This window comes from Cherax quadricarinatus, unplaced genomic scaffold (genome assembly GCF_038502225.1).
Source record: "Cherax quadricarinatus isolate ZL_2023a unplaced genomic scaffold, ASM3850222v1 Contig214, whole genome shotgun sequence".
Classification (NCBI taxonomy): domain Eukaryota; kingdom Metazoa; phylum Arthropoda; class Malacostraca; order Decapoda; family Parastacidae; genus Cherax; species Cherax quadricarinatus.
The window spans coordinates 37,887-65,000 of record NW_027195240.1 but is presented as its reverse complement, the minus strand read 5'-3'; the positions used below and the strand labels follow the sequence as shown (position 1 = coordinate 65,000).

The 27,114-nt window shown below is 39.1% G+C and overlaps 1 protein-coding gene across 7 annotated transcripts in view; it reads right to left on the bottom strand.

Moving 5' to 3' along the window:
- The window catches only part of brp (ELKS/RAB6-interacting/CAST family member bruchpilot), a 129,542-nt gene that overhangs the window by 80,306 nt on the left and 22,122 nt on the right, over window positions 1-27,114 (bottom strand). For 4 of the 7 annotated variants that reach the window (XM_070080196.1, XM_070080190.1, XM_070080191.1 and 1 more), the window contains 5 exons: window positions 23,288-23,455; window positions 22,319-22,474; window positions 19,413-19,463; window positions 10,596-10,748; window positions 2,832-3,020 (listed from right to left, as the gene is read on the bottom strand). In XM_070080196.1, coding sequence (XP_069936297.1) covers window positions 2,832-3,020; window positions 10,596-10,748; window positions 19,413-19,463; window positions 22,319-22,474; window positions 23,288-23,455 — 717 coding nt within the window. The remainder of the gene's footprint in view (window positions 1-2,831; window positions 3,021-10,595; window positions 10,749-19,412; window positions 19,464-22,318; window positions 22,475-23,287; window positions 23,456-27,114) is intronic. The other 3 variants (XM_070080192.1, XM_070080193.1, XM_070080194.1) reach the window with 2 other exon arrangements.

The window sequence follows — 27,114 nt, the reverse complement described above, 5'->3', positions numbered from 1 at the left end:
TCTGGTTTCTAAACTGACCTAGTTTCTAAAATAGTCTGGTTTCTAAACAGGCCTGGTTTCTAAAAAGTTCTGGTTTCTAAACTGGTCTGATTTTTCTCTGGTCCCTTAACTGATCTGGTTTCTACACTTGTCTCATTTATAAACTGGTCAGGTCTCTACGCTGGCCCAGTCTAAAAACTGGTCTGATTTCTAGACTGATCTGGTTTCTAAATTAGTATGGTCTCTAAAGTGGTGTGGTTACTAGACTTGTCTGGTTTCTACACTCGTCAGTTTTTTAGACTGGTCTTGTTTTTAAAGTGGTCTGGTTTCTAAACTGGTCTGGCACTTAGAGCTCCGGCAATCCACCGAACCATTGTCACTCATCACTCTACTAAACTCCTCACTACTGAACTCATCACTCAACTCATCATGCCACTGAACTAAAAAACAAAATCTAATGTGTAAAAAGTGGGAATTTGTTAAGTTATTTTCTTATAATCAACAAACTGCAACATTCCACTGCTCTCTATGGGTAAAAGTATTCCAAAATAATCTCAACTAATTAGAGCCTTTCCTCACTTAGTGACGTACTCGTTTATCAACGACTCAGACTTACGATGGGCTCTCTGACCAGAATTTATACCTAAATAATGTACGTATATTAGAACCGATTTCCTCTGTTCTGTTTATTACAATATACAGTACACTACTGCATAAACATTTAAAAATATACCAGAAATGTTATAAATGGTGCCAAGGTGACATTAAAACATTATCAAAAATAGTTGACACAAACCCACTACCATTATAGTATGTTCTTCACTTAGCAACGAATTCATTTAGTGACATGTTCTTAGGAACGCTACTCTGTCGTTAAGTGAGGAGAGGCTGTACGTGAAAATTATTCAAGAATTTAAGGCTTTTTCGAAATTTAAAAAAAATAATAATACAGGTCTGGGTTGTAAATTTAGAATAAATTGGGAATCTGTTGAGAATTTATTCAGAATTAATTGAGAACTTGAGAATTAATTGAGAATTTCTTAAAAAAATGAGAATTTACTGAGAATTGAGAATTTATAATTTATTGAGAATTTAGAATTTATTGAGAATTTATTGAGAATTGAGAATTTAAGAATTAACTGAGAATTTATTAAAAAATTATTGAGAATTATTGAGAATTTATTAAAAATTTATTGAGAATTAACTGAGAATTTATTAAAAATTTATTGAGAATTACTGAGAATTAACTGAGAATTTATGGATAATTTTTTGAGGATTGAGAATTATATATAAACTGGAAATTTTGATAGTTCAAGTGCTGAAGTGAAGAGCTCTTGATCCGAGGAGTTATATCAGCCTTCCTCTTCTCGGATCAAGCCTATTAACCTCCCATTCCTCAGGGGCTGTAGCTCTTGGCACCTCATTCTGAATATCAAAATTATTTAATTTTCCTCTGATCAAAAAAATTCTAAATTTTTGGCTAGGATATCCTAGCAATAGCTAGGATAGACTAGGATATCCTAGCAATAGCTAGGATAGACTAGGATATCCTAGCAATAGCTAGGATAGACTAGGATATCCTAGCAATAGCTAGGATAGACTGGGATAGTCTAGTAATGACTAGGATGTCCTAGCAATGACTAGGATAGACTAGGATATCCTAGAAATAGCTAGCATAGACTAGGATATTCTAGAAAAGGCTAGGATAAATTAGGATATCCTAACAATAGCTAGGATATACTAGGATATTATAGCAATGGCAAGGATAGACTAGAATATCCTAGCAAAGTAGCTAGGATAGACTAGGATATTCTAGCAAAGGCTAGGACACAACAGGATATCCTAGCCATTGCTAGGATATCCTAGCAATGGCTAGCATAGAATAGGATATCCTAGCAATGGCTAGGATAGATTAGGATATCCTAGCAAAATAGCTAGGATAGACTAGGATATCTTAGCAAAATAGCTAGGATAGACTAGGATATCCTAGCAAAATAGCTAGGATAGACTAGGATATCCTAGCAATGGCTAGGATAGACTCAAATATCCTAGCAGCTGCCAGGGTAAACTAGCATGAGGTTCTGGAAATTTTAAACTAGCACTAACATGAAAAGGTTTTAACCATAGATTTAAAAGGGGGTTTTAGGGGTAAGCCAGCGGAAGGTCTCGGTCAGATAACCAAAAGCTGCAACTGTGGGCCATCATGTGATGAAGACCCGCCTCAGGAAATGCTTGTCCTGTTTCCCGTCGAACCTTATCCTAACTTAGCCTAACCTAAACTAGCAGTGCATTTTGCATCCCAAACTGACCCGTTAAGAATCCTAGACTAGAATATTCTAGAAGAGTAGTGTTTTCCATCCCTAAACTAGCATATTCTAGCAAACTAAGAAGTTTCACCTCCCTAAATTGGCTTATTCTAGAGAACTAAGGTGTATTATGTCCCTAAACTAGCATGTTCTAGCAAACTATGGAGTTTTATGTCCCTAAACTAGTATAATCTAGCAAACTAGTGTTTTTTACATCCCAAAACTGACAATTTAACAGTCCCAAACTAGCATACTAAAGCAATGGCTAGGACAGACTAGGCAAACTTGGGTGTTTTATGTTCCAAACTGACCCTTTAGTTTGTTAGCATATTCTAGCAAACTGAGGTGTTTTATATCCCTAAACCAGCATAATCTAATAAACTAAGGTAGTTTACCTCCCTAAACTAGCATATTCCAGCAAGCTAAGGTGTTTTCCATCGCTAAACTAGCATATTCCAGCAAACTAAGGAGTTGTACGTGCCAAAACTAACACAGCAGTCCTGGTACCGCAGTGTTTCACCTCTCCCTTGTCAACACAGCACCTACCATGAGCTTCTGGATCTGTGCTGATGTTTTCTCATACTTCTCCTTAAGCAGTTCCAGGTCCCCAAAGGCAGTCTCGCGGTCCCTGTGTGCCTTGCCCAGCTGTGCTTGCAACAGCTCCACTTTCTCTGTTATCTCTTCCACTTCAGAAGAGGCCACTTCCCTCTCCTTCTGCATGCGAGCCATCTGTGTCTGCAGGAGAACCAGCTGGAAGGATTAGCCAGGACTCGAATACATCGAGATGAAAGAAGATTCAAGGATGCTGTGAGATGCTCTACAGCTGCAATCTTTAGGTCAACAAAAGCTCATTTCAGGCAATCAATATCAGATTTTTTTTGGGTCATTCTGGTCAGGTCAAAAGCTGGGCAGGCTAACTGCAGCAAAATTTCATTCCAGCCAGCAGAATTTCCATAGCGGATAAGTAGTAGAGTAAGTCCCACTATGATGCACTTTTGTCAAGAGGGTATTGGTATAGGACACCCCAATATGATTCACTTTTGTTGGAGGCTGGACCAACTTACCTCCAATTCCTCAAGATTAATCCCTCCATTGCCTAGACTCCAGCTCCTGGACCATCCAGCTCCACTTCCTTGGATGCAAAGTATCCTCTCTTACACCCTGCTGCAATTCCTTGGATCAAGATCCTCCCCTAGCACCTCTTGACTCCAACTCCTCTAAACAAGATCTTCCCCCCTCACATCCCTCTCCTTATCACCACCCACAGCCTCACCCCTCCACCCATACTCCAGTTCCTTGAATCAAGATCCCTCCTCATCCTGCATCTCTTGAACCAAGACCACTCTAGCTCCTGGACCAAGATGAACCCTGTTCAATTTTCCTTGGATCAAAAATGCCATCACAAGACATCCTCCTTTATGACTCCTGACAACCTCTATGATCACCATCATAACCCCTAACCACCTCTATGATCACCATCATGATCCCTAACTACCTCTATGATCACCATCATGACCCCTAACCACCTCTATGATCACCATCATGACCCCTAACCAACTCTATGATCACCATCATGACCCCTAACTACCTCTATGATCACCATCATGACCCCTAACCACCTCTATGATCACCATCATGACCCCTGACCACCTCTATGATCACCATTATGACCCCTAACCATCTCTATGATCACCATCATGACCCCTAACCACCTCTATGATCACCATCTTGACCCCTAACCACCTCTATGATCACCATCATGACCCATAACCACCTCTATGATCACCATCATGACCCCTAACCACCTCTATGATCACCATCATGACCCCTAACCACCTCTATGATCACCATCTTGACCCCTAACCACCTCTATGATCACCATCATGACCCATAACCATCTCTATGATCACCATCATGACCCCTAACCACCTCTATGATCACCATCATGACCCATAACCACCTCTATGATCACCATCATGACCCCTAACCACCTCTATGATCACCATCATGACCCATAACCACCTTTTAAAGAAGGTCATTTTTCACTATGTGGTATAATAGTGGTGACCTCGCCAGTGATTTCTTAAGTTATATTTATCTAGTACCACTCCAGGGTCATGGTGAATAGAATATTTCAAAATTTTGCTAACTAAATTAGGCAGACACATTAAAGTTATATTTCATTATACACAATAACCACTGTGAAAACATAGTGAAATTCCAAGGTCCTCTGTGATTTCTCACATCATCAAGGACCTGCAACAACAACAACAGCAGAAGGCTATATAAGACTGGGATATCATGTCACGGTCATGTCTGACATTACACACCTCCCATTATGATACTCTTGGAATTTCACTACTTGTTCACGGTGGTGGCTTTGTATTTTGTGATATCACCCGTTTACTGTGATCTTATTGCATATAGCCTCTCCTCACTTAGTGACATACTCATTTATCAATGCCTCAGACTTACGATGGGCTCTCTGACCAGTATTTATACCTAATAATGTATATTAGAGATAAGATAAGATAAGATAAGATAAGATTTCGTTCGGATTTTTAACCCCGGAGGGTTAGCCACCCAGGATAACCCAAGAAAGTCAGTGCGTCATCGAGGACTGTCTAACTTATTTCCATTGGGGTCCTTAATCTTGTCCCCCAGGATGCGACCCACACCAGTCGACTAACACCCAGGTACCTATTTGCTGCTAGGTGAACAGGACAATAGGTGTAAGGAAACGTGTCGAAATGTTTCCACCCGCCGGGAATCGAACCCGGGCCCTCCGTGTGTGAAGCGGGAGCTTTAGCCACCAGGCCACCGGGCCACCGGTGATTTCCTCTATTCTGTTTATTACAATGTACAGTACACTACTGCATAAACATTTAAAAGTACAGTGGACCCCCGGTTTACGATATTATTTCACTCCAGAAGTATGTTCAGGTGCCAGTACTGAACGAATTTGTTCCCATAAGGAATATTGTGAATTAGATTAGTCCATTTCAGACCCCCAAACATACACGCACAAAAGCACTTACATTAATACACTTACATAATTGGTCGCATTGGGAGCTGATCGTAAACCGGGGGTCCACTGGATACCAGAAATGTTATAAATGATGCAAAGGTGGCATGAAAGCAATATCAAAGATGTTTACACAAACTCACTACCATTATAGCATGATCCTCACTTAGCCACGAATTCATTTAACAATGTGGTCTTAGGAGCGGAACTCCATCGTTAAGTGAGGAGAGGTTGTAATTCATTATAAATTGATCATTTTTCACTAATATTTCCGAATAAGTCCAATATATAATTAGTCACAATGTATAACAATTAAGCTCCACAATGTATAACAATTAAGCTCCACAATTAACTCTTATATATTCTGTTTATTCCACATAGCTCTCTTTACTTTATCTTTAAATCTACTAAATAAACACCTATACTGCTACACCTTCGGGGCCAGGAGCTGAGTCTCGACCCCTGCAACCACAATTAGGTGAGTACCTTGGATCACGATCCCCTACCACCTCCCTTCCTATACCATCTAAGACTATCCATATCTTACACACAATAATACCCAAAACTATTAGATATTACATGCCAAAACTCTTCTAAAAACTTTTATAGATAATATATTTCAAAGGTAAGTATTCACAAAAGCTGAGTCATATGCTTCAAGTCCTTGAATCAAGAACCCTTCCTCACTCCTCCTCCAGCTCAATATTAGTTCTAATAATTTTTTTTATTTTTCAAAGAACTGGTCATATCCCACTGAAGCAGGGTGACCTAAAAAGATAAACTAAAGTTTTTTCTTTTTAAATTTAGTAATGTTTACAGGAGAATGGGTTACTAGCCCCTCGCTCCCGGCATTTTAGTTGCCTCTTACGACACGCATGGCTTATGCAGGAAGAATTCTGTTCCACTTCCCCATGGAGCTAGTTCTTTCTTCTCTAAAAATTTACTCTGCTCATAAGCATACACTTTGTGTATTTAACCCTTAAACTGTCCAAACGTAAATCTACGATTTATTTTACATGCTTTCAAATGTGAAATCTATATTCGGAGCACTACGTGAGTAAACATAGATCTATGTTTGGACAGTTTAAGCGTTAATCAACCTCTACTCCAATATGCATACACACACGTTAGGAAGTATTTCTTCAGTCATAGAGTTGTCAGGAAGTGGAATAGCCTAGCAAGTGAAGTAGTGGAGGCAGGAACCATACATAGTTTTAAGAAGAGGTATGATACAGCTCAGGAAGCAGAGAGAGAGAGGACCTAGTAGCGATCAGTGAAGAGGCAGGGCCAGGAGCTGAGTCTTGACCCCTGCAACCACAATTAGGTGAGTACAGACCTTTTTCCCTAGACCCACAAACATTCCAGCTGCCAAAACAAAATATTTTCGTCGATTTACGACTGTTGCACAATAACTCGTCAGTATTTTGATTCTCCTTAACCCTTTCAGGGTCCGTCCCGTAGATCTACGGCTTTATGTTCAGGGTCCAAACCGTAGATCTACGCCATGAGCTCAGCTCACTCTGATAAACTGTGAGTGGTACATTTGGGCCTAGATATGATAGAATACATCTATGTGGTATGTGTGTGCACCACATAAAACAGATCCTGCAGCACACTGTGTATAATGAGAGAAAAAAAATGAAATCATGATTTTTCGATTAAAACAGCAACTTTGCAGTGTTTTTTCGTATGTTTTTTATAGTTGTATTTGCGATTTCTTGGTCTCATTTGATAGAATGGAAGACATGTTACAGAAATAGAGATGATTTTGATTGGTTTCAGCATTGGAAATGGCTTGAAACTGAGCTCAAAGTAGCGGAAATGTTAAATTTTTGCCGATATTCAAGAGTAAACAAACGACCTCACACGTCTAATACACGTCAGCTGGTGGGTCTAATATACATTCACAAATATGGTGATGATATTTATACAATTATTACAGTATTGCATAACAGTAAATCTTCTATTTTTTGGTGTGAATAAAAATTCATTATGTGAATAAAAAAACAAAATGGAATTTATTTGTAAAGCCTCAAAACATAACTAATGAACAGAGGAAATGTTAGTTTAGTGCCAGGAATGCCTACATTGTTCATTCTGGACCCTATTTTGAAATTGGAATATTTTGAACTTTGTGTTAAATTGGCCAAATTAACAATTTCCGATCACTTTATTTTGTAGTTGAAACAGTTGACTTGGCGATTTCTTGTGCTCAATCGATAGAATAGAAGTAATTCTAGTGAAATAGCTAAGAATTTGGTTGATTGGAATAATGTAATTGACCTAAAATGGGAGTCAAAGTCGGCAAAATCGCCGATTCATAAATATCGCTGACACATCAAAATTCGCGAGAGCATAATTTCGTCAATTTTCCACCAAATTTCGTACTTTTTGTTTTATTACCTTCACAAAAAGATTCTCTACGATTTCATAAGAAAAAATAACAAATTTTTTTTTTTAAATTCTTGGACACTGGTGCGTGACTCCAGATTTGGGCCTTGGACCCTGAAAGGGTTAAAGCAGGGTTCACTATTATGAATTAAATTTTTTAAAGAATCCTGAAAACCCAGATTTAGGAGATTCAATGAAATTTCTTGACCCCAAAAGTAGTGATCCACACAGAAAGAATTTCATGATTATGTATTAAAATTTCCCAAACACTCTGAATATTATTGACTTTGCAACCAAAAGTACCAAACCAACCAAGATTTTCATCTCAAATTACTTATAAATTACATTAAAAAATCATTAATGAACTAAACAATGTTTGCAAAAATTCTACGTCAAACTACAGTGGACCCTCGACCAACGATGGCATCGTATAACGTTAAATCCGACTAGCGATACATTTTAACCCTTAAATGGTCCAAACGTATCTATACGTTTTTTCAACATCTGAAAGTATGTAAAAAAATGTAGATCTTTTTTTTTTGTTTTACATGTAAAAAACGTGTAAAAAAACTTTTATCTACATTTGTTTTCTGTTATATTTGAAAATATGTAAAAAAAAAGTAGATCTACTTTTGTAGCTACGAATTTGAACGTCTATCTGTTTGGACCATTTAAGGGTTAACGCAAAAATTTTGCCTCGACTAGCGCTAAAAAACTCGACCAACGTGATTCGTTCCATTCGAGACACATCCACGTGTGGCCTGCGCAGTGTTTACAAGCCAGCCACTGCGGTTGCATCCAAACATACAATTGGAACATTTCATATTATCACAGCGTTTTTAGTGATTACACCTGCAAAATAAGTCACCATGTGCCCCAAGAAAGCTTCTAGTGCCAACCCTGTGATAAAAAGGGTGAGAATTAGTATGGAAATTAAGAAAGATTTTGAAGGGTTTGGGGCTTACCCTGAGACGCCTATGCTAGTTGTGGAATCCATTATGCTTACTTCAACGATTAAGGAAATGTGTGCAAAGTGGGTTGAACTGCAAACCTTTATGGATGAAAATCACCCTAACACAGCTATTGCAAGCCGTACTGGTGACTATTACAATGACAATGTTGTGGCCCATTTTAGACAAATCATAAAGGAACGGGAGGTACAGAGCTCTATTATATACATGTACTCTAGATGATCACACTTTTGAATAATCCTAAAAAAATACAATATATCAAATCACAATCACCAAAAAAATTACACTACATCAAATCACAATCACCAAAAAATTACACTACATCAAATCACAATCACCAAAAAATTACACTACATCAAATCACAATCACCAAAAAATTACACTACATCAAATCACAATCACCAAAAAATTACACTACATCAAATCACAATCACCAAAAAATTACGCTACATCAAATCACAATCACCAAAATCTGTTTTTTTTTTTTTAAATCTTCATAGAAGACATAAAAAAACATTAAATCTTCCTAGAAGAATCATCAAGCTTACATAATCTTCATTTTGTGATAGTTCATTGAAAATTGTTTTCCAGAGTCTCCAAAATATTCTTCAATTCACTCCAACCGGTGACACACTTGACACTTTTATCTGATCGACAAACATTCCCACCCAACACAAGAAAAGAATTTTGTTGATGTACAACTGTTGCTGAATTGTCATTAGGGTTATGAAGGTTATAGTGAGGGGTTATAGGGGTCATGATGGTGATCATAGAGGTGGTCAGGAGTCGTGATGGTGAGCATGGGGATGGTCAAGGGCCGTGATGGTGATCAAAAAGGCGGTCAGCAGTCGTGATGGTGATCATAGAGGTGGTCATAGGTCGTAATGGTGATCACAGAGATGGTCAAGGGTCATGATGGTGATCACAGAGATGGTCAAGGGTTGTGATGGTGAACATAGAGGTGGTCAAGGGTCATGATGGTGATCATAGAGGTGGTCAAGGGCCATGATGGTGATCATAGTGGTTGTCAAGGGTCATAAAGGAGGATGTCAGGTGATTATATTCTTGATCCAAGGAAAATGGAACAGGATTTATCTCAGTCCAAGAGCTAGATTAGTCCTGGTCCAAGAGATGGAGGATGAGGAGGGATCTTGATTCAAGGAACTGGAGTATGGGTGGAGGGGTGAGGCTGTGGGTGGTGATAAGGGAAGGGATGTGAGGGGGGGAGATCTTGTTCAAAAGGTGCTAGGGGAGGATCTTGACCCAAGGAATTGCAGCAGGGTGTACGAGAGGATACTCTCCATCCAAGGAAGTGGAGCTGGATAGTCCAGGAGCTGGAGCCTAGGTAATGGATGGATTAATCTTGAGGAATTGGACGTAATTTGGTCCAGCCTCCAACAAAAGTGAATCATATTGGGGTGTCCTATACTAATACCCACTGACAAAAGTGAATCATATTGGGGTGTCCTATACTAATACCCTCCAACAAAAGTGAATCATATTGGGGTGTCCTATACTAATACCCACTGACAAAAGTGAATCATATTGGGGTGTCCTATACTGATGCCCTCCAACAAAAGTGAATCATATTGGGGTGTCCTATAATGATGCTCTCTGACAAGAGTGAATCATAGTGGGGTGTCCTATACTAATGCCCTATGACAAAAGCGGATCATAGCGGGGTGTCCTATACTAATGCCCTCCGGCAAAAGTGGATCATAGCAGGACTTACTCTACTACTCAAATTCATTGTAACAAGAACTATCTAGTCTTGACGTGCTACGTCTTTCACTAATGCTGCAAAATTGACATTTTGGGGGATTGGGTTTATTGACGCAAAATTTAGCTGTTGCTATCAGATCTGCGTCTATACCATGCTGGGGGAAGAAGCAGGCTGTCATTAACGAAAAGGGAGTTACGCACCTGTGCCTTTTCGTACTTCTCACGAAGTCTGTCAGATTCGTGTTGGGCCGCCTCGCGTTCCTTAGAGAGTCGTGCGTTCTGACCGTGGGCCTTGTCTAACTGACTCTGGATTTGCTCGTAGTCGTAAGCATGCTTTTCTCTCTCTGCCTGGACCTGTGTGGTACATAACAATGTCTTCTTCAGTTCTCTACTAACAAGAATAGTTAGAGATGAGAAGTTTAAGATGTACAGTCTCTCAGCCTGGTGTTGGTGTGTAGAGTCTAGTGACTCCAGGCCTACTGTAGGCCTACAAATTGATGCACTGAAAACAGACTCCAGGCCTACTGTAGGCCTACAAATTGATGCACTGAAAACAGACTCCAGGCCTACTGCAGGCCTATATATTAATAAACTGAACACCTCAACTCCAGGACAGCTGTAGGCCTACAGATTGATGGGCAGAACATATCGACTCAAGGCTGTGGGACTGATAACCTGAAAGTCTTCCTCAACTTAAACACAATTCTGAGGTAATATCTACATGATATTTCGCTCTCTTCTGAAGCCATCGTCAGAACACAACTACTTAATCTCACACTGAAATAATTAAAATTAATTTCCAAATTAGTGACTGAGCTTCGAATTAGAATCATTTCCCTGAACAGAAAATTTGTTAACTGATATATATATACAGTGGACCCCCGGTTAACGAACTTTTTTCATTCCAGTAGTATGTTCAGGTGCCAGTACTGACCGAATTTTTTCCCATAAGGAATATTGTGAAGTAGATTAGTCCATTTCAGACCCCCAAACATACACGTACAAACGCACTTACATAAATACACTTACATAATTGGTCGCATTTGGAGGTGATCGTTAAGCGGGGGTCCACTGTATATATATATATATATATATGTATATATGTATATATATATATATATATATATATGTCATGTCGAATATGTAAAACTGGTCAATTAGCAAGAACTCATTTAAAATTAAGTCCTTTCTGAAATTTTCTCTTATACGTTTAAAGATATATTTTTTCATTAATGTTAATGTAAAATTTTTTAATTTTTCACCAAAAGAATCTTAGAAAGCTTACCTAACCTTATTATAACAAGAGTAATTTATTTTAGCCTAACCCAACTAAATATATTTTAAATACATTTACAATAATTTAATACTAAACAAACACAATCAAATATATTTTTTTCGTTAGGTTCAGAATGATTTTGGCGAAATTATTGCACACACAAATTTTCACTTGTCCTATATGGCAAGATGAGCGTTGCTATTTAAGCCAAGATCGCAAGTTCTGCCTATTCGGCACGACATATATATACATATATATACATGTATATACATATATATATATATATATATATATATATATATATATATATATATATATATATATATATATATATATATATATATATATATATATATATATGTAACAACAACAATAATAACAATGGTAATAATAATAATAATAATAATAATAATAATAATAATAATAATAATAACAGCAATGATAATTAATAGTAATAACAATAATAATAATAATAATAATAATAATAATAATAATAATAATAAAAACAACAATAATAATAATAATAATAATAATAATAATAATAACTCCCCTACCAATGGGGGATTTAACTCCAACAGCCACTTACATGATAATTCCAAGAGTCTATCTATTACCCTAGCTCCATCTATCAGCCCTCAGGACCAACATATCTATCACCGAGTCAATAAAACATGTTCTTAAGGTCCAGTTAACGAGTCATTACAACATTTTGATCACTATGGAAGATGATCTCTCTAGAGTGAGCGAAATGTTGTAGATAAACTATTATAGTTGTAGGTAAACCATTATAGTTACCATTATAGTTGTTTAAGCATCAGTTAGTAGACCAACTGTGTGTGTTGAATGGTTTAGAAAACCGACAAGTTGAAGGTTGAGACACTTATGCAACACATGGGAATCTTTATTGAGGAAACGTTTTGCCACACAGTGGCTTCATCAGTCCAATACAAAGCAGAAAGGTGTAAGGAGAGGAGGAGTTTGAGGTAATCAGTCCCTCAGCCTGGAGTCAATGTGTTCAGTCCTTCAATCTTGTAGAATGTACAACATAGGGCTGTAGACGTGGCTTATATACTGTAGTCAGGTGAGGCGAAGCAGGAGGAGGCGGGTTGAAGAATTCTTTGTATCACGATCCAATGATGATGCAAAACTTGTCCAACCTTTGGACGAAGACCTACTTCGACTAGTGGATGGTACCACTATGACCCCGCCTCCTCCTGCTTCGCCTCACCTGACTACAGTATATAAGATAAAAGATAAGATTTCGTTCGGATTTTTAACCTCGGAGGGTTAGCCACCCAGGATAACCCAAGAAAGTCAGTGCGTCATCGAGGACTGTCTAACTTATTTCCATTGGGGTCCTTAATCTTGTCCCCCAGGATGCGACCCACACCAGTCGACTAACACCCAGGTACCTATTTGCTGCTAGGTGAACAGGACAACAGGTGTAAGGAAACGTGTCGAAATGTTTCCACCCGCCGGGAATCGAACCCGGGCCCACCGTGTGTGAAGCGGGAGCTTTAGCCACCAGGCCACCACCACCAAGCCACGTCTACGGCCCTATGCTGTACATTCTACAAGACTGAAGGACTGAACACATCGACTCCAGGCTGAGGGACTGATTACCTCAAACTCCTCCTCTCCTTACACCTTTCTGCTTTGTATTGGACTGATGAAGCCACTGTGTGGCGAAACGTTTCCTCAGTAAAGATTCCCATATGTTGCATAAGTGTCTCAATCTAGGAGACTGTTATTTTATGTATGGTAGTATACTGTAGTATACCACAATATACTGTAATATACTACAGTATACTGCAATATATACAGTATACTGTAGTATATTACAATATACTGTAGTATATTACAATATACTGTAGTATACTGTAATATACTACAGTATACTACAGTATACAGTAATATACTATAGCATACTGTAGTATACTGTAATATACTACAGTATACTGCAGAATACTGGAATATACTGCAGTATACTAGAGTGTACTGTAGTATACTGTAGTATACTGTAGTATAATGTGAGTATACTGCAATATACTGTGAGAATCCTGAAGTATACTGGAGTATACTGAAATATACTGTGAGAATCTTGAAGTATACTGGAGTATTCTGAGGTATACTAAAGCATTCAGATGTATACTATGAGTATACTGTTAGTATACTGAAGTACACTGTGAGTATACTGTAAACCACAAGACTGAATGCAAGTCAGGAAAATATTTATAAACCCAGACTTCCTGACTGCAGAAGCTGCAGGGTTTATATAAACCATGCCAAGAAAAAGGCTTAAAACCTTTTAAACCATGCCAAGAAAGTGGTTTAAAGCCTTTTAAACCATTCCTAGAAAAAGGCTTAAAGCCTTTTATACCATGCCAAGAAAAAGGCTTAAAACGTTTTAAACCATGCCAAGAAAATGGCATAAAGCCTTTTAAACCATGCCAAATAAGTGGTTTAAAGCTTTTTAAACCATGCCAAGAAAGTGGTTTAAAGCCTTTTAAACCATGCCTAGAAAAAGGCTTAAAGCCTTTTATATCATGCCAAGAAAATGGCATAAAGCCTTTTAAACCATGCCAAATAAGTGGTTTAAAGCTTTTTAAACCATGCCAAGAAAGTGGTTTAAAGCCTTTTAAACCATGCCTAGAGAAAGGCTTAAAGCCTTTTAAACCATGCCAATAAAAAGGCTTAAAATATTTTAAACCATGCCAAGATAAAGGCATAAAGCCTTTTAAACCATGCCTAGAAAAAGGTTTAAAGCCTTTTAAACCTTGCTCAGAAAAAGGCTTAAAGCCTTTTAAACCATGCCTAGAAAAAGGCTTAAAGCCTAGTAAATCATACTGGGAAACAGAATTGGTTTAAACCATACAGAGGGCTGGTTTAGGTACACATAGGGCTGGTCTAGGTAAACTGAGGGCTGGTTCAGAGGGCTGGTTTAGGTAAAACGGATGGCTGGTTTAGGTATGCAGAGGGATGGTTTAAGTAAACATAGGGCTAGTTTAGATACACAGAGGGCTGTTTAGGTAAATACAGGACTGGTTTAGGTGAACAGAGGACTGGTTTAGGTAAACATGGGGCTGATTTAGGGAAAAGATATCTGGTTTAAACCATAGTGAGCACTGGTTTAGGTAAATAAGGGGGCTGGTTTAAACCATGCCTTAAGGAAGTCAGAATAAACCAAGGCTGTGACCCATGCAACCAGCTGACCCACAATGCATTACCACAATCAGGTACAAATGGGCATTCTGATGGGCAGAATTGGGCATAAAGACACATTATACAGAGATCAGGTCAGGGTTAAACTGAGTAGTAGTGAGGTCACCTGATTGTCGTGTAGAGATCAGATCAGGATTAAACTGAGTGGCAATGAGATCACCTGATGACACTGTCACAGTCTATAAAATTTTGACCAGGAAATCAGAGCTGTGAATCAGGTAGGCCTAATTTTAGCTAATAAAGCCAGCATCTTAATTACTTCAAATAAACCAGGGAATGAGTAAGATTTGAATCCATGGCAGGTTGATAGACCAGTGTGCTAACAACTGAACCAACTGGCTCACTAAGATTCGTCCAATTTGCTATATTTCTATACACCATAGGGAGGTTAGCATGGGCCACAATTGTTACCACAAATGCAGGGTTTCTTTACAGATGAATCCCACAGCAGCATATGTAGACTTTGAGGGGGCATGAGCTAGAGTATGACACAGTCACACTGGTTTGGGATTCGTCTGTTAAATCCTGCATTTAAGGTCATAGTTTTGGTCCATACTAACCTTCCTATGATGATCAGAGATATAGCTAATTGTATATTATTAAACAATTTAAACCCTCCCTTCCTCACCATTCCCTGATTTGTTTGCAGTTGTTATTATGATTTTGTGAGTCAAGAAGTCATGGATACCTAGACAGTAAGAGTTGATGCCCAAGCTGTATACAGCGACAGGAATGAGGGAGTTGAATTCTTCCATTGCAAGAATCTTCATGAAGAGAGTGAGTAGAAAAAAGCCAAGGGGATTACCCATAGCCAGGCCAAAAATTTTCTGAAGCTGTTCCAATACCTGATGTTGAAATCGACATAGAGCAGCAGCATCACTAAGACGGTGCACTGGGGGACTACCATAATCTCCATCAGGAATAATAATAATAACGTAGTTTCAAGACAAGTTACCTGACCAGTCGGGTTGTGGTTCGTACGTTGCATTGAGTGCAGCCAGCAGTAACAGCCTGGCGATCAGGCCCTGATCCACCATGAGGCCTGGTCAAAGACCAGGCCATGGGGACGTTGACCCCCAGAACTCTCTCCAGGTAAACTCCAGGTCTCCAGGTAAGTTTTCAATGTTAACATTGAACATACAGATATCTTGAATGTTACAAATGGCCCTGGCTGAAGGATGGCTGTTACCATGAGGCAACGCAAGACAGTTCAAGGCTCTACCACCTATGTGTAAAGTGATTATTGAATACCCTGTTGGGTTTTATACTCTGTGTCAGGCTGCCTTATATTTGATGCCACGCTAGTGCTGCCATCTCATGGGCTTAGACCTAGCTTCAGTCTGTGAGATGCTGCATTGCACTCACTCGCAGCAGATAGCTTACAGACAAGAAGTCCCTCCTCTCTCTCCCTCACAGGCTGGGAGCCCAGACCATTGTAACACCCGCATGTTACATGTTACTCCAATGTGACCATTTGTCAACTGACACTAGCCAGTCCAGGCGTCAGATACACGAGTTGTCTAAGCATCCTATAGAATACCTAATTATTCCCGCCACTCTTGTAGGCATCATGTCAGAGAGTCGTCCCTGCTATAACTTCCGGATATGCCTGAGTCATTCATGCTACGACTCATCCTCTCCCCGGCACCAAGCTGTGCTGAGCAGATTGCCCAGCATTGACTGCCCCTTTGACAGAACCAGTCAAGAAAAGTCCTGAGTCACATGGTCACAAGAAGTCCTGCTCAGATGCCAGTTCTGACGATGCCTCACTCGAGGGCACCAACAGGTTGTGCCCCAGGTAGAGTGAACCCTGTAGTGACTGCCCCATGATGACTGCAAAGACTGCTTCACTGTTGCAGATGAGACCATACCCTGATACACAGAGCAGCCACAGCGATGTCTCCTGATGTGTTGCAGTATCTGTCTAGACCCAGGGAAGCATGCAGTGATGCCCACCGAGGCTCAGTGTGTTGACACACGATATTTTTAGCATACCCCCCCCTTTTTTCCTTCCCTTCCTGTAGGAATTATTTTTGTCCAAGTTTTGTCGATATATATGCATATATATATATATATATATATATATATATATATATATATATATATATATATATATATATATATATATATATATATATATATTGTGCAAGTGCCCTGTTCTTACAAGAGGGAGATCGACTTTTAAACAGTCATTTGACACGGTTTGGGTCAACTGAAGATAGCGTGCCCGAGCGATGTATACCCTGTTGGGTTTATATTTTGCATCAGGCTGCTCTTATATTTTGTGTCACCCTTGTGCTGCCATCTCACGGACTTAGGCTTAGCTTCAGTCTGTGAGATGCTGCTACTCAGTGGTGCCATAATGGGGGGTGGGGGGGCCACCCCAGGTGACACCATTTTGGGAGTGACACCATAGAGCCTCTAAAGAAGGTGACACTAATGCCCAAAACAGTGCTGCACCAACATAAGAGAAGAATCCTTCATTTCTACATAGCCTATTATATGATTACAGAGTACAAATAGGCCTATATAGGGAAAAATCATTGATTCTGATGATGTGATAGATGATTTTGCAGGATTGAAGGCAAGGAATTGTAAGATCAGATTCACTGAGATGTTAACTGTACTCAAGATCACATTGGAACTAGTGTTTCTCTGATATTGCAATGTTTTTCTTTATTTTTTTCAAGTTTTTTTTTTTTTTTGCATTTTTGAAGGTGAATAAATGTAGAGTCTATTGGTATCTGAGTTGATGTTTCCTTAATATTACTACAATTATTTATTTTTTTATTAATAAATTTGAGAAGCATTCTTCTGTTCAGTTTATGGCCCTTAAACGTTCTCATCGCTAAACATTAGTTACTGGTCATGCAGTAGTGACATAACTGGAGTTTACTCCCCCCCATCCCCCCCCCACCCTTGGATTTCATGGGGGTGACACCAAAGAGTCCGCCCCAGGTGACACCAACCCTAGCGACGCCTCTGCTCCTACTAACGCAGAAGACAGCCTACAAGCATCAAGTCCCTCTCTCTACCCCCCACGCAGGCTGGGGCTCTGGCTGGCCCCCAGGGCAAGCCTAGACACTCTGCCTGTATCAAGAACCCAGTAAAGATCTCCTCTGATGAGTATTATTCACTGACAACCATTTTTATTGACACCATATACATAGGAATCCAAAATTTATGGATGTTTAGTAGGTCTATGAAGCCGTACCAGTTATGGCTGTTCATGGAGTAGACTCAGTAATGGTGTATGATTTGTTAAGAGTTATCTGCTGTTAGAAAGATATTAATGTGTTGATATAACCAGAGGAATTACCAATAGACCCCTGGTTGTTTTCAAGATGGAGCTGGACAGGCACCTAAAGTCAGTATCCCATGTCAACCTAGGAACAAATTCTGTTTAATAAATGCTGAGAACATTATCAGACAAATGTCTGTAAGGCATAAAAACAGCAGCACTGGAAGACTTTTATCAACACGTTGGTAACTCAGCTCACATGATACCAGACCACAGCTTTGAGGTGACCTCACTTCTCCTTGGTAAAACCTGACACGACCTCTCCTCCCTCATCTCTGCCCAGTTATATGACACATTACTTGTACGCATTCTATCATAATGAATAATGTCCAGGACCTGTTTCCCGATTAAGAATCTCAGGTCTTTGCACTGTTGCATACATGTTCTCTATGCCAGCAAGCAGTGTCTCACACTTGACTTCATTAAACCCAATTAGTGAAGCAACTGGTGACCTGAAACACCATGATATATATATATACGTATATATATATATATATATATATATATATATATATATATATATATATATATATATATATATATATATATATATATATATATATATATATGCAAGACAAGCCACAGGGGGGGTGGAAATCTCTAGCTCAGGTACTTTCACTGCATTACTCTGAGAAAACTTCCCCTCACTCCTTCAGCTGTTGCCTTGCAACTTTGCATAGCTCCTGATGATGCAGTGAGAAGTGTGAAAGCACTTGTCTTGTATAGTTAAGATCGCCTGCCTGCAGCTGTTTGCATACATATATATATAACAGAACTGCGGCTGGCCAGGACTCAATCTTGCGTTCCCATGCCCAGCCCTGTGAGAAATGAACACAGTATGCATCACTCTATCTATCTGTCTGTCTAGTGGATAGATATAAATTTGGCAGTTATGCTATAAACAAATTTTCTTTCAGTTAATTTGCAGAGGAGGGCCTTGGTTTTTAGTCCAAATTGCCTAATTTGGCTTAATCAGCAAATACACACACACACACACACACTGATTAAGCCGAATTAGGCAATTTGGACTAAAAACCAAGGATATATATATATATATATATATATATATATATATATATATATATATATATATATATATATATATATATATATATCAACTTATTCTGCATATTGTGTCTTTATGCCTGTCATGGTGATGTCAGTGATGGTGATGGTAGTGGTGGTGGTGATGGCAGTAATGCAGTAAGGAGACAATTACTTGTGTGTGTGGTGCAGCGGGCCTGGTGGCGCTCTCCCGACCTGTCTCTCTCTTGGGGCAGCGTGAGGCGAGAGGTGCCGTGGTTAATGAGGGGTTTAATCGCCAAGCGTAATTACCCCACTGGGTCAAACACAACTCAAGGAAGATGTTACAAACGATAACAAAACAGAACAGACAAGAGAACATCAATCACAGGAAAATGAGAGGAGCATTTACAAATCCAAAGGGCGTACTTTGAAAATTACTGAATGCATACGATGTCGCACTTTCGATTGGATCAAAGATGTGCCCAGTATGCAGCTTCAATGTGCCATACAGAAAATGCAAAATACAGATACATATGTATTCCTGGGAAATATACAACTTATACACAATAATTTCACCCACATAAATTCTACAGTTATCTTGACTGATTCTCCATCTCCCTGGACAATATGTATACATGAATTGTATATCTTCTGTATGAAAAGGATTTATACATTGAGAAGTGTGTATCTCTGTGTATATACACTGAGAGGAGTGTATATCTCAGCACATATACACTGGTAGTTTACGTTTAATTGCTATTTAGGGTATTAAAGTATTGTTGACTGTTGGTATACAGGTGACATGCAGCCTTAATGACACATAGCAGACTTTAAAAAATCATTAACCATCAAACTATTCTTAACGACCCTCAAGTAGTTGAATTTAAACCCCATTACCCAACCAACCAGCCTTAATGACCTTTATGTAGTAGACTTTAATCCCATTAAACCTCAAAGCAGTGAGAGCACACTTCTCTGGAGACTTCCTCTTTCATATATATATGTTGTGTCGAATAGGTAAAACTTGCAATTTTGGCTTAAATAGCAATGCTCTTCTTGCTGAATAAGGCAAGTGAAAATTTGTGTGTGCAATAATTTTGCAAAAATTATTCTGAACTTAATAAAAATAACATATTTCATTATGTTTGTTTATTATTATACTACTGTAAACTTATCTAAAATATATTTAGTTGGATTAGGCTAAATTAAATTGCACTTGTTATAATAAGGTTAGGTAAGTTTTCTAAGGTTCTTTTGGTACAAAATTATTAATTTTTACATTAACATAAATGGAAAAAAAAATCTTTAAATGTATAAGAGAAAATTCTAGAAAGAACTTAATTTTAAATGAGTTCTTGTTAATTGACCAATTTTACCTATTTGGCACGAGTGGTATTGATCAATAACAACACTGCGCTAGCCAAGGATTCGAACCCATGTTGTACTGGCCTACCTCATGGTAAGCGAGAACCACATGATGATTTAAACCACAGGACCACCCATTATGACCGAAATGCCTAGCCATGCTAAACGTTCTAGTGGTACACTCTGTAATCACAATTTTACTACATGTAAACCAAACAATAACCAAATTTCTGTAAACTCAGCATTGTAATCCTTATAGAGAATAAACTTTGAACCCTACAAGAATGGTGCAGCCAGCACACAGCTAGCTGTTGGGCCACCATATCTATCTATATATATATATAATCTCTGGAAAGATGTGCTCTCACTGATCCAAACAGGCAAGCACATATACTGGTATATTTCTGTGAGATATACACAATATGCCTGATACCCATGCCTATTATCTTTACCCATTATTCATTTTCAGTGTCTTTGACCATACTGGAGGTTCTTGGCAGATGGGGTGAGCTGATGGGCTCCAACTTCCAGGAGGTGGAGCTACCCTATCTTGGATCAAACCTGACTTCCAAATCTTTTCAGATCACCCCTACAGGTTTAGTGCTCTGCATATATATATATATATATATATATATATATATATATATATATATATATATATATATATATATATATATATATATATATATAATGATAATAAAATAATAATAATAATGATAATAATAATAATAATAATAATCACAATAATAATAATAATAAACCATACCCCCGGCCGGGATTGAACCCGCGGTCATAGAGTCTCAAAACTCCAGCCCGTCGTGTCATTACGATTTCTTAAGTCAGTAATAATAATAATAATAATAATAATAATAATAATAATCACAATAATAATAATAATAATAATAATGATAATAATAATAATAATAATAATGATAATAATTGCTTAAGCACAAGATGCCAGCACTGATAGTAGACTAAAACCAAAGTACCTATATATATTAAGTTCTAAGTAGGTACCCAGTCGACAGAAAATAGGTACTCAGTAAATAGAGATTCGGTAAATAGGAACTCAGAATATAGCAAATGGGTACTCAGAAAATAGGAAATCAGTAAATAGGTACTCAGTAAATAGGTAATCAGTAAATAGTACTCAGTAAAGAGCTACTCAGTATATAGCGAATAGGTACTCGGTAGATAGTAGACAGGGAGTCAGTAGGTAGGCATTCAGTATATAGTAGATTGCTACCTAGAAAGAAGACAGGTACTCAGCAGAGTAGGTAGGTACTCAGCAGAGTAGGCAGGTACTTAGTAGAGAGGTTCTCACTAGAATAAATAGGTAGTCAGTAGATAATATTTAGGTACTCAGTAGGTACTACACAGGTACTCAGTACACAGGTACTCAGTAGGTACTACACAGGTACTCAGCAGGTATTACACAGATACTCAGCACTCAGTAGGTACTACACAGGTACTCAACAAGTACTACATAGGTACACAGTAGGTAGTACACAGGTACTCAGCACACAGGTACACAGCAAGTACTACACAGGTACACAGTAGGTAGCACACAGGTACTCAGCACACAGGTACACAGCAAGTATTACACAGGTACACAGTAGGTAGCACACAGGTACTCATCACACAGGTACACAGCAAGTACTACACAGGTACACAGTAGGTAGCACACAGGTACTCAGCACACAGGTACAACACAGGTACTCAGTAGGTACTCACCCTCCTGATTTCAGCACTCTGCCTCTCGTAACGTTCCTGTAACTGATCCAATTCAGACTGTACTTTATCCAGTGATGACTGTGTCTTCTCCTGACCTATCTGGGCTTTACCAACTGTGGCTTGAGATCTCTCTAGCTCCTCTCTCAGCTTGTCAACCTGGTGGTACAGTAGATGGTACAGTCGAAGGTACACTAGATGGTACACTATTTGGTAAAGTAGATGGTACACTAGATGGTATACTAGATGGTACAGTAGATGGTACAGTCGAAGGTACACTAGATGGTACACTATTTGGTAAAGTAGATGGTACACTAGATGGTATACTAGATGGTACAGTAGATGAAGAGTAGAAGGTACAATAGATAACAGTAGATTGCACAGAACATGACAGTAGATGGTACAGTAGATGCCACAGCAGATGATACAGTAGATATTACAATAGATGGTAAAATAGACAGTACAATAGATGGTACAGTTGATATTACAGTAGATGGTAAAGTAGATGGTACAGTAAATGGTTCAGTAGATGGTATGGTATATGACACAGATGACAGAGTAGATGGTACAGTAGATAAAAATTGATGACAAGGTAGATGGTACAGTATATGACACATAGATGTAAGAGTAACTGCTACAATAGATGACACAGTACTTGATACAGTAGATGTAACAGTAGCAGGTACAGTAGACAGCACACTAAATGACACAATATATGACACAATAGATGGTTCAGTAAATGACACAATAGATGTACAGTATATGACATATGGCACAGTAGATGATAGTAGATGACAGTAGATGGTACAGTAGATGACAGCAGATGGAACAAATTATGAGCTAGGAAGTAGGCAAGTGGGAGAATTAAGGAGGTACATAAACAGTCACTCAGAACAGTGAACATTCAGAACAGTGAACAATCACCCAGAACAGCAAACAGTTGCACAATCACAACACATCAATATCACCCACCTCGTTCACCCAACGTTCTCGCTCACTGTGTTGCCGTGCAACAGTAGCCTGAGCTCTTTCAAGTTCCTCCTGTACACTGTCCTTCTCACTCTGAGCGTTCTCCAGCCTGGCCTTCAGCCTGTAGATCTCCCCCTGGGCCTTCTCTACCTTCTCCTGCAGCTGCTCAACCTATAAAAAAACAGCACCAGACAGCTAGACACGTCAACACACATCAACACAGGTATGCACGTCGAAAAATATTAATCCGGTTTGAAGGACCAGCCTAAAGGGGAGATAATCTGGTTTGAATTATTATCACGGAGGAGTGTTAAACCCACAGGGATTATACACTCTTATGGAGAAGGAGGTTGGAAAGCATTTAGGCTCAATTCAGGGAACTGGAGCACAGATCCAATTCCCTAGATTGAGAGCCCTTCACCAGCGTCAGTGACCCTCCCTTGAAGGTTACGTGGTTTGAAAAACCAGCCTACCTGGAGTATACCTGGAGAGGGTTTCGGGGGTCAATGCCCCCGCAGCCCGGTGTGAGACCAGGGTTAATTAATCCAGTTCAGTGGACCAGATTACCTTTGGGTTATTTAATCTGGTTCAAAGAACCAGCCTACCGGTGGGTTAATTTTCCGGGGTTCAGTACCCCATGCCACAGTCCCAGACCAACTCACCAGATACCCAGAGCATGTTGGTTGTTACCTTAAGTTGACTTAATGCCCAGGTGAAAAGTTGATTCAATAAATTAGAGCTATGCTATACATGCTATAGAGGTTAGTGTTTTGTCATGATAATAACAATACAAGAGTTCCTGCAACAAAATTTATTTTCTGATTTATGTGAATATTAATCAGGAGCAGTATCTGATAAGTTTAGAACAATATCTGATGAGTTTAGAGTAATATTTGATGAGTTTAAAGCAATATCTGATTAAAGCAATATTTAACTAGTTTAGAGCAGTGGTTCCCAAACTTTATCAGGCTGCCGCCCCCTTGGCTCCCAGGCAACATCCCTAGTGCGCCCCACCCCCACATACATACGAGCACACCTCTTTCTTGGTTCAGTGGAACCTTGGTTGTCAAACGCACTACTTGTCAGACAAATTAATTTTCAAACAAGGAATTCGAGGAAAAGATGTCCTGGTTTTCGTACGTGCTCTTAGTTGTTGACCAACAATGCTCGGATCAGGTGATCACCAGACATAGAGTCCACAGCGAGGGTCTCAGTCAGTATAGCCACTAACTCGTGTGCTGTAAACATCTCTTGAGCTTTTGTAATAATGTTGGTAGAATTATCGACAATATGTAAAGTAAAAGGACACAAGTGCAACTAATGTGACAATTTATTGTGGCAACATTTCGCTCTCCAGGAGCTTTGTCAAGCCATTACGGCTTGACAAAGCTCCTGGAGAGCGAAACGTTGCCACAATAAAATGTCACATTAGTTGCACTTGTGTCCTTTTACTTTACATCTCTTGAGCTTTTGTTGCGCGTCTGGTGAACTTTTTTTATTTTGCAGCTTTGGTGCACTCAGTACAACAGCAGGAAGTTGAATCACTCACTGAAATCATTACTGAATAATGTCTGTGAGTCTGTGTGTGTACAAGCGAGAAGTCAGATAATACAAGGCAAAACAAATTCTAAATATCTAGAATTTCCAGTTAAGTTTGAAAGAATGTTGTAATATATGACACAATTTAAGTTTGAAAAAGTACAGTGGACCCCCGGTTAACGAACTTTTTTCATTCCAGTAGTATGTTCAGGTGCCAGTACTGAACGAATTTTTTCCCATAAGGAATATTGTGAAGTAGATTAGTCCATTTCAGACCCCCAAACATACACGTACAAACGCACTTACATAAATACACTTACATAATTGGTCGCATTTGGAGGTGATCGTTAAGCGGGGGTCCACTGTATATAAATATCAAGTTTAACCTTTTCAGTGTCGGTCTCGTTATACATGTATAACAGCTTTGAAGCCAGTGTCGGTCCCGTATTATGACGCCATGAGCTCCGCTCACTCAGATAAACTGTTAGCGGTAAATTTGGGTCTAGATGTGAGAGAATGAGTCTATGCGGTTAAGTGTGCACCATATAAAAAAAAATATTGCAGTGAATAATGAGAAAAAACTGCGACAGTGTTTTTGGTTTAAAACTGTGTCTTTGCAGTGTATTTTTGTATGGTTTTCATTGTTGTATTCTCGGTTTCTTCATCTCATTTGATAGAATGGAAGATACATTACAGAAATAGGATGATTTTGATTAGTTTTAAAACTGAAAGTACATCAAAACAGCGGAAATGCTTGCTTTTTGTAGATATTCCAGAGTGCACAAATAACGTAACTTGTCCAGTACACATCCAGCTGGCCGGTCAAATAAACATTCATGAGCATAATATAATGTGAATAATGGACAAAAGAGAGTGCAAAAATTATAGGGGGATAAGTCTGTTGAGTATACCTGGTAAAGTGTATGGTAGAGTTATAATTGAAAGAATTAAGAGTAAGACGGAGAATAGGATAGCAGATGAACAAGGAGGCTTTAGGAAAGGTAGGGGGTGTGTGGACCAGGTGTTTACAGTGAAACATATAAGTGAACAGTATTTAGATAAGGCTAAAGAGATCTTTGTGGCATTTATGGATTTGGAAAAGGCGTATGACAGGGTGGATAGGGGGGCAATGTGGCAGATGTTGCAAGTGTATGGTGTAGGAGGTAGGTTACTGAAAGCAGTGAAGAGTTTTTACGAGGATAGTGAGGCTCAAGTTAGAGTATGTAGGAAAGAGGGAAATTTTTTCCCAGTAAAAGTAGGCCTTAGACAAGGATGTGTGATGTCACCGTGGTTGTTTAATATATTTATAGATGGGGTTGTAAGAGAAGTAAATGCGAGGGTCTTGACAACAGGCGAGGAGTTAAAAGATAAAGAATCACACACAAAGTGGGAGTTGTCACAGTTGCTCTTTGCTGATGACACTGTGCTCTTGGGAGATTCTGAAGAGAAGTTGCAGAGATTGGTGGATGAATTTGGTAGGGTGTGCAAAAGAAGAAAATTAAAAGTGAATACAGGAAAGAGTAAAGTTATGAGGATAACAAAAATATTAGGTGATGAAAGATTGGATATCAGATTGGAGGGAGAGAGTATGGAGGAGGTGAATGTATTCAGATATTTGGGAGTGGACGTGTCAGCGGATGGGTCTATGAAGGATGAGGTGAATCATAGAATTGATGAGGGGAAAAGGGTGAGTGGTGCACTTAGGAGTCTGTGGAGACAAAGAACTTTGTCCTTGGAGGCAAAGAGGGGAATGTATGAGAGTATAGTTTTACCAATGCTCTTATATGGGTGTGAAGCATGGGTGATGAATGTTGCAGCGAGGAGAAGGCTGGAGGCAGTGCAGATGTCATGTCTGAGAGCAATGTGTGGTGTGAATATAATGCAGAGAATTCGTAGTTTGGAAGTTAGGAGGAGGTGCAGGATTACCAAAACTGTTGTCCAGAGGGCTGAGGAAGGGTTGTTGAGGTGGTTCGGACATGTAGAGAGAATGGAGCGAAAAAGAATGACTTCAAGAGTGTATCAGTCTGTAGTGGAAGGAAGGCAGCGTAGGGGTTGGCCTAGGAAAGGTTGGAGGGAGGGGGTAAAGGAGGTTTTGTGTGCGAGGGGCTTGGACTTCCAGCAGGCGTGCATGAGCGTGTTTGATAGGAGTGAATGGAGACGAATGGTTTTTAATACTTGACGTGCTGTTGGAGTGTGAGCAAAGTAACATTTATGAAGGGGTTCAGGGAAACCGGCAGGCCGGACTTGAGTCCTGGAGATGGGAAGTACAGTGCCTGCACTCTGAAGGAGGG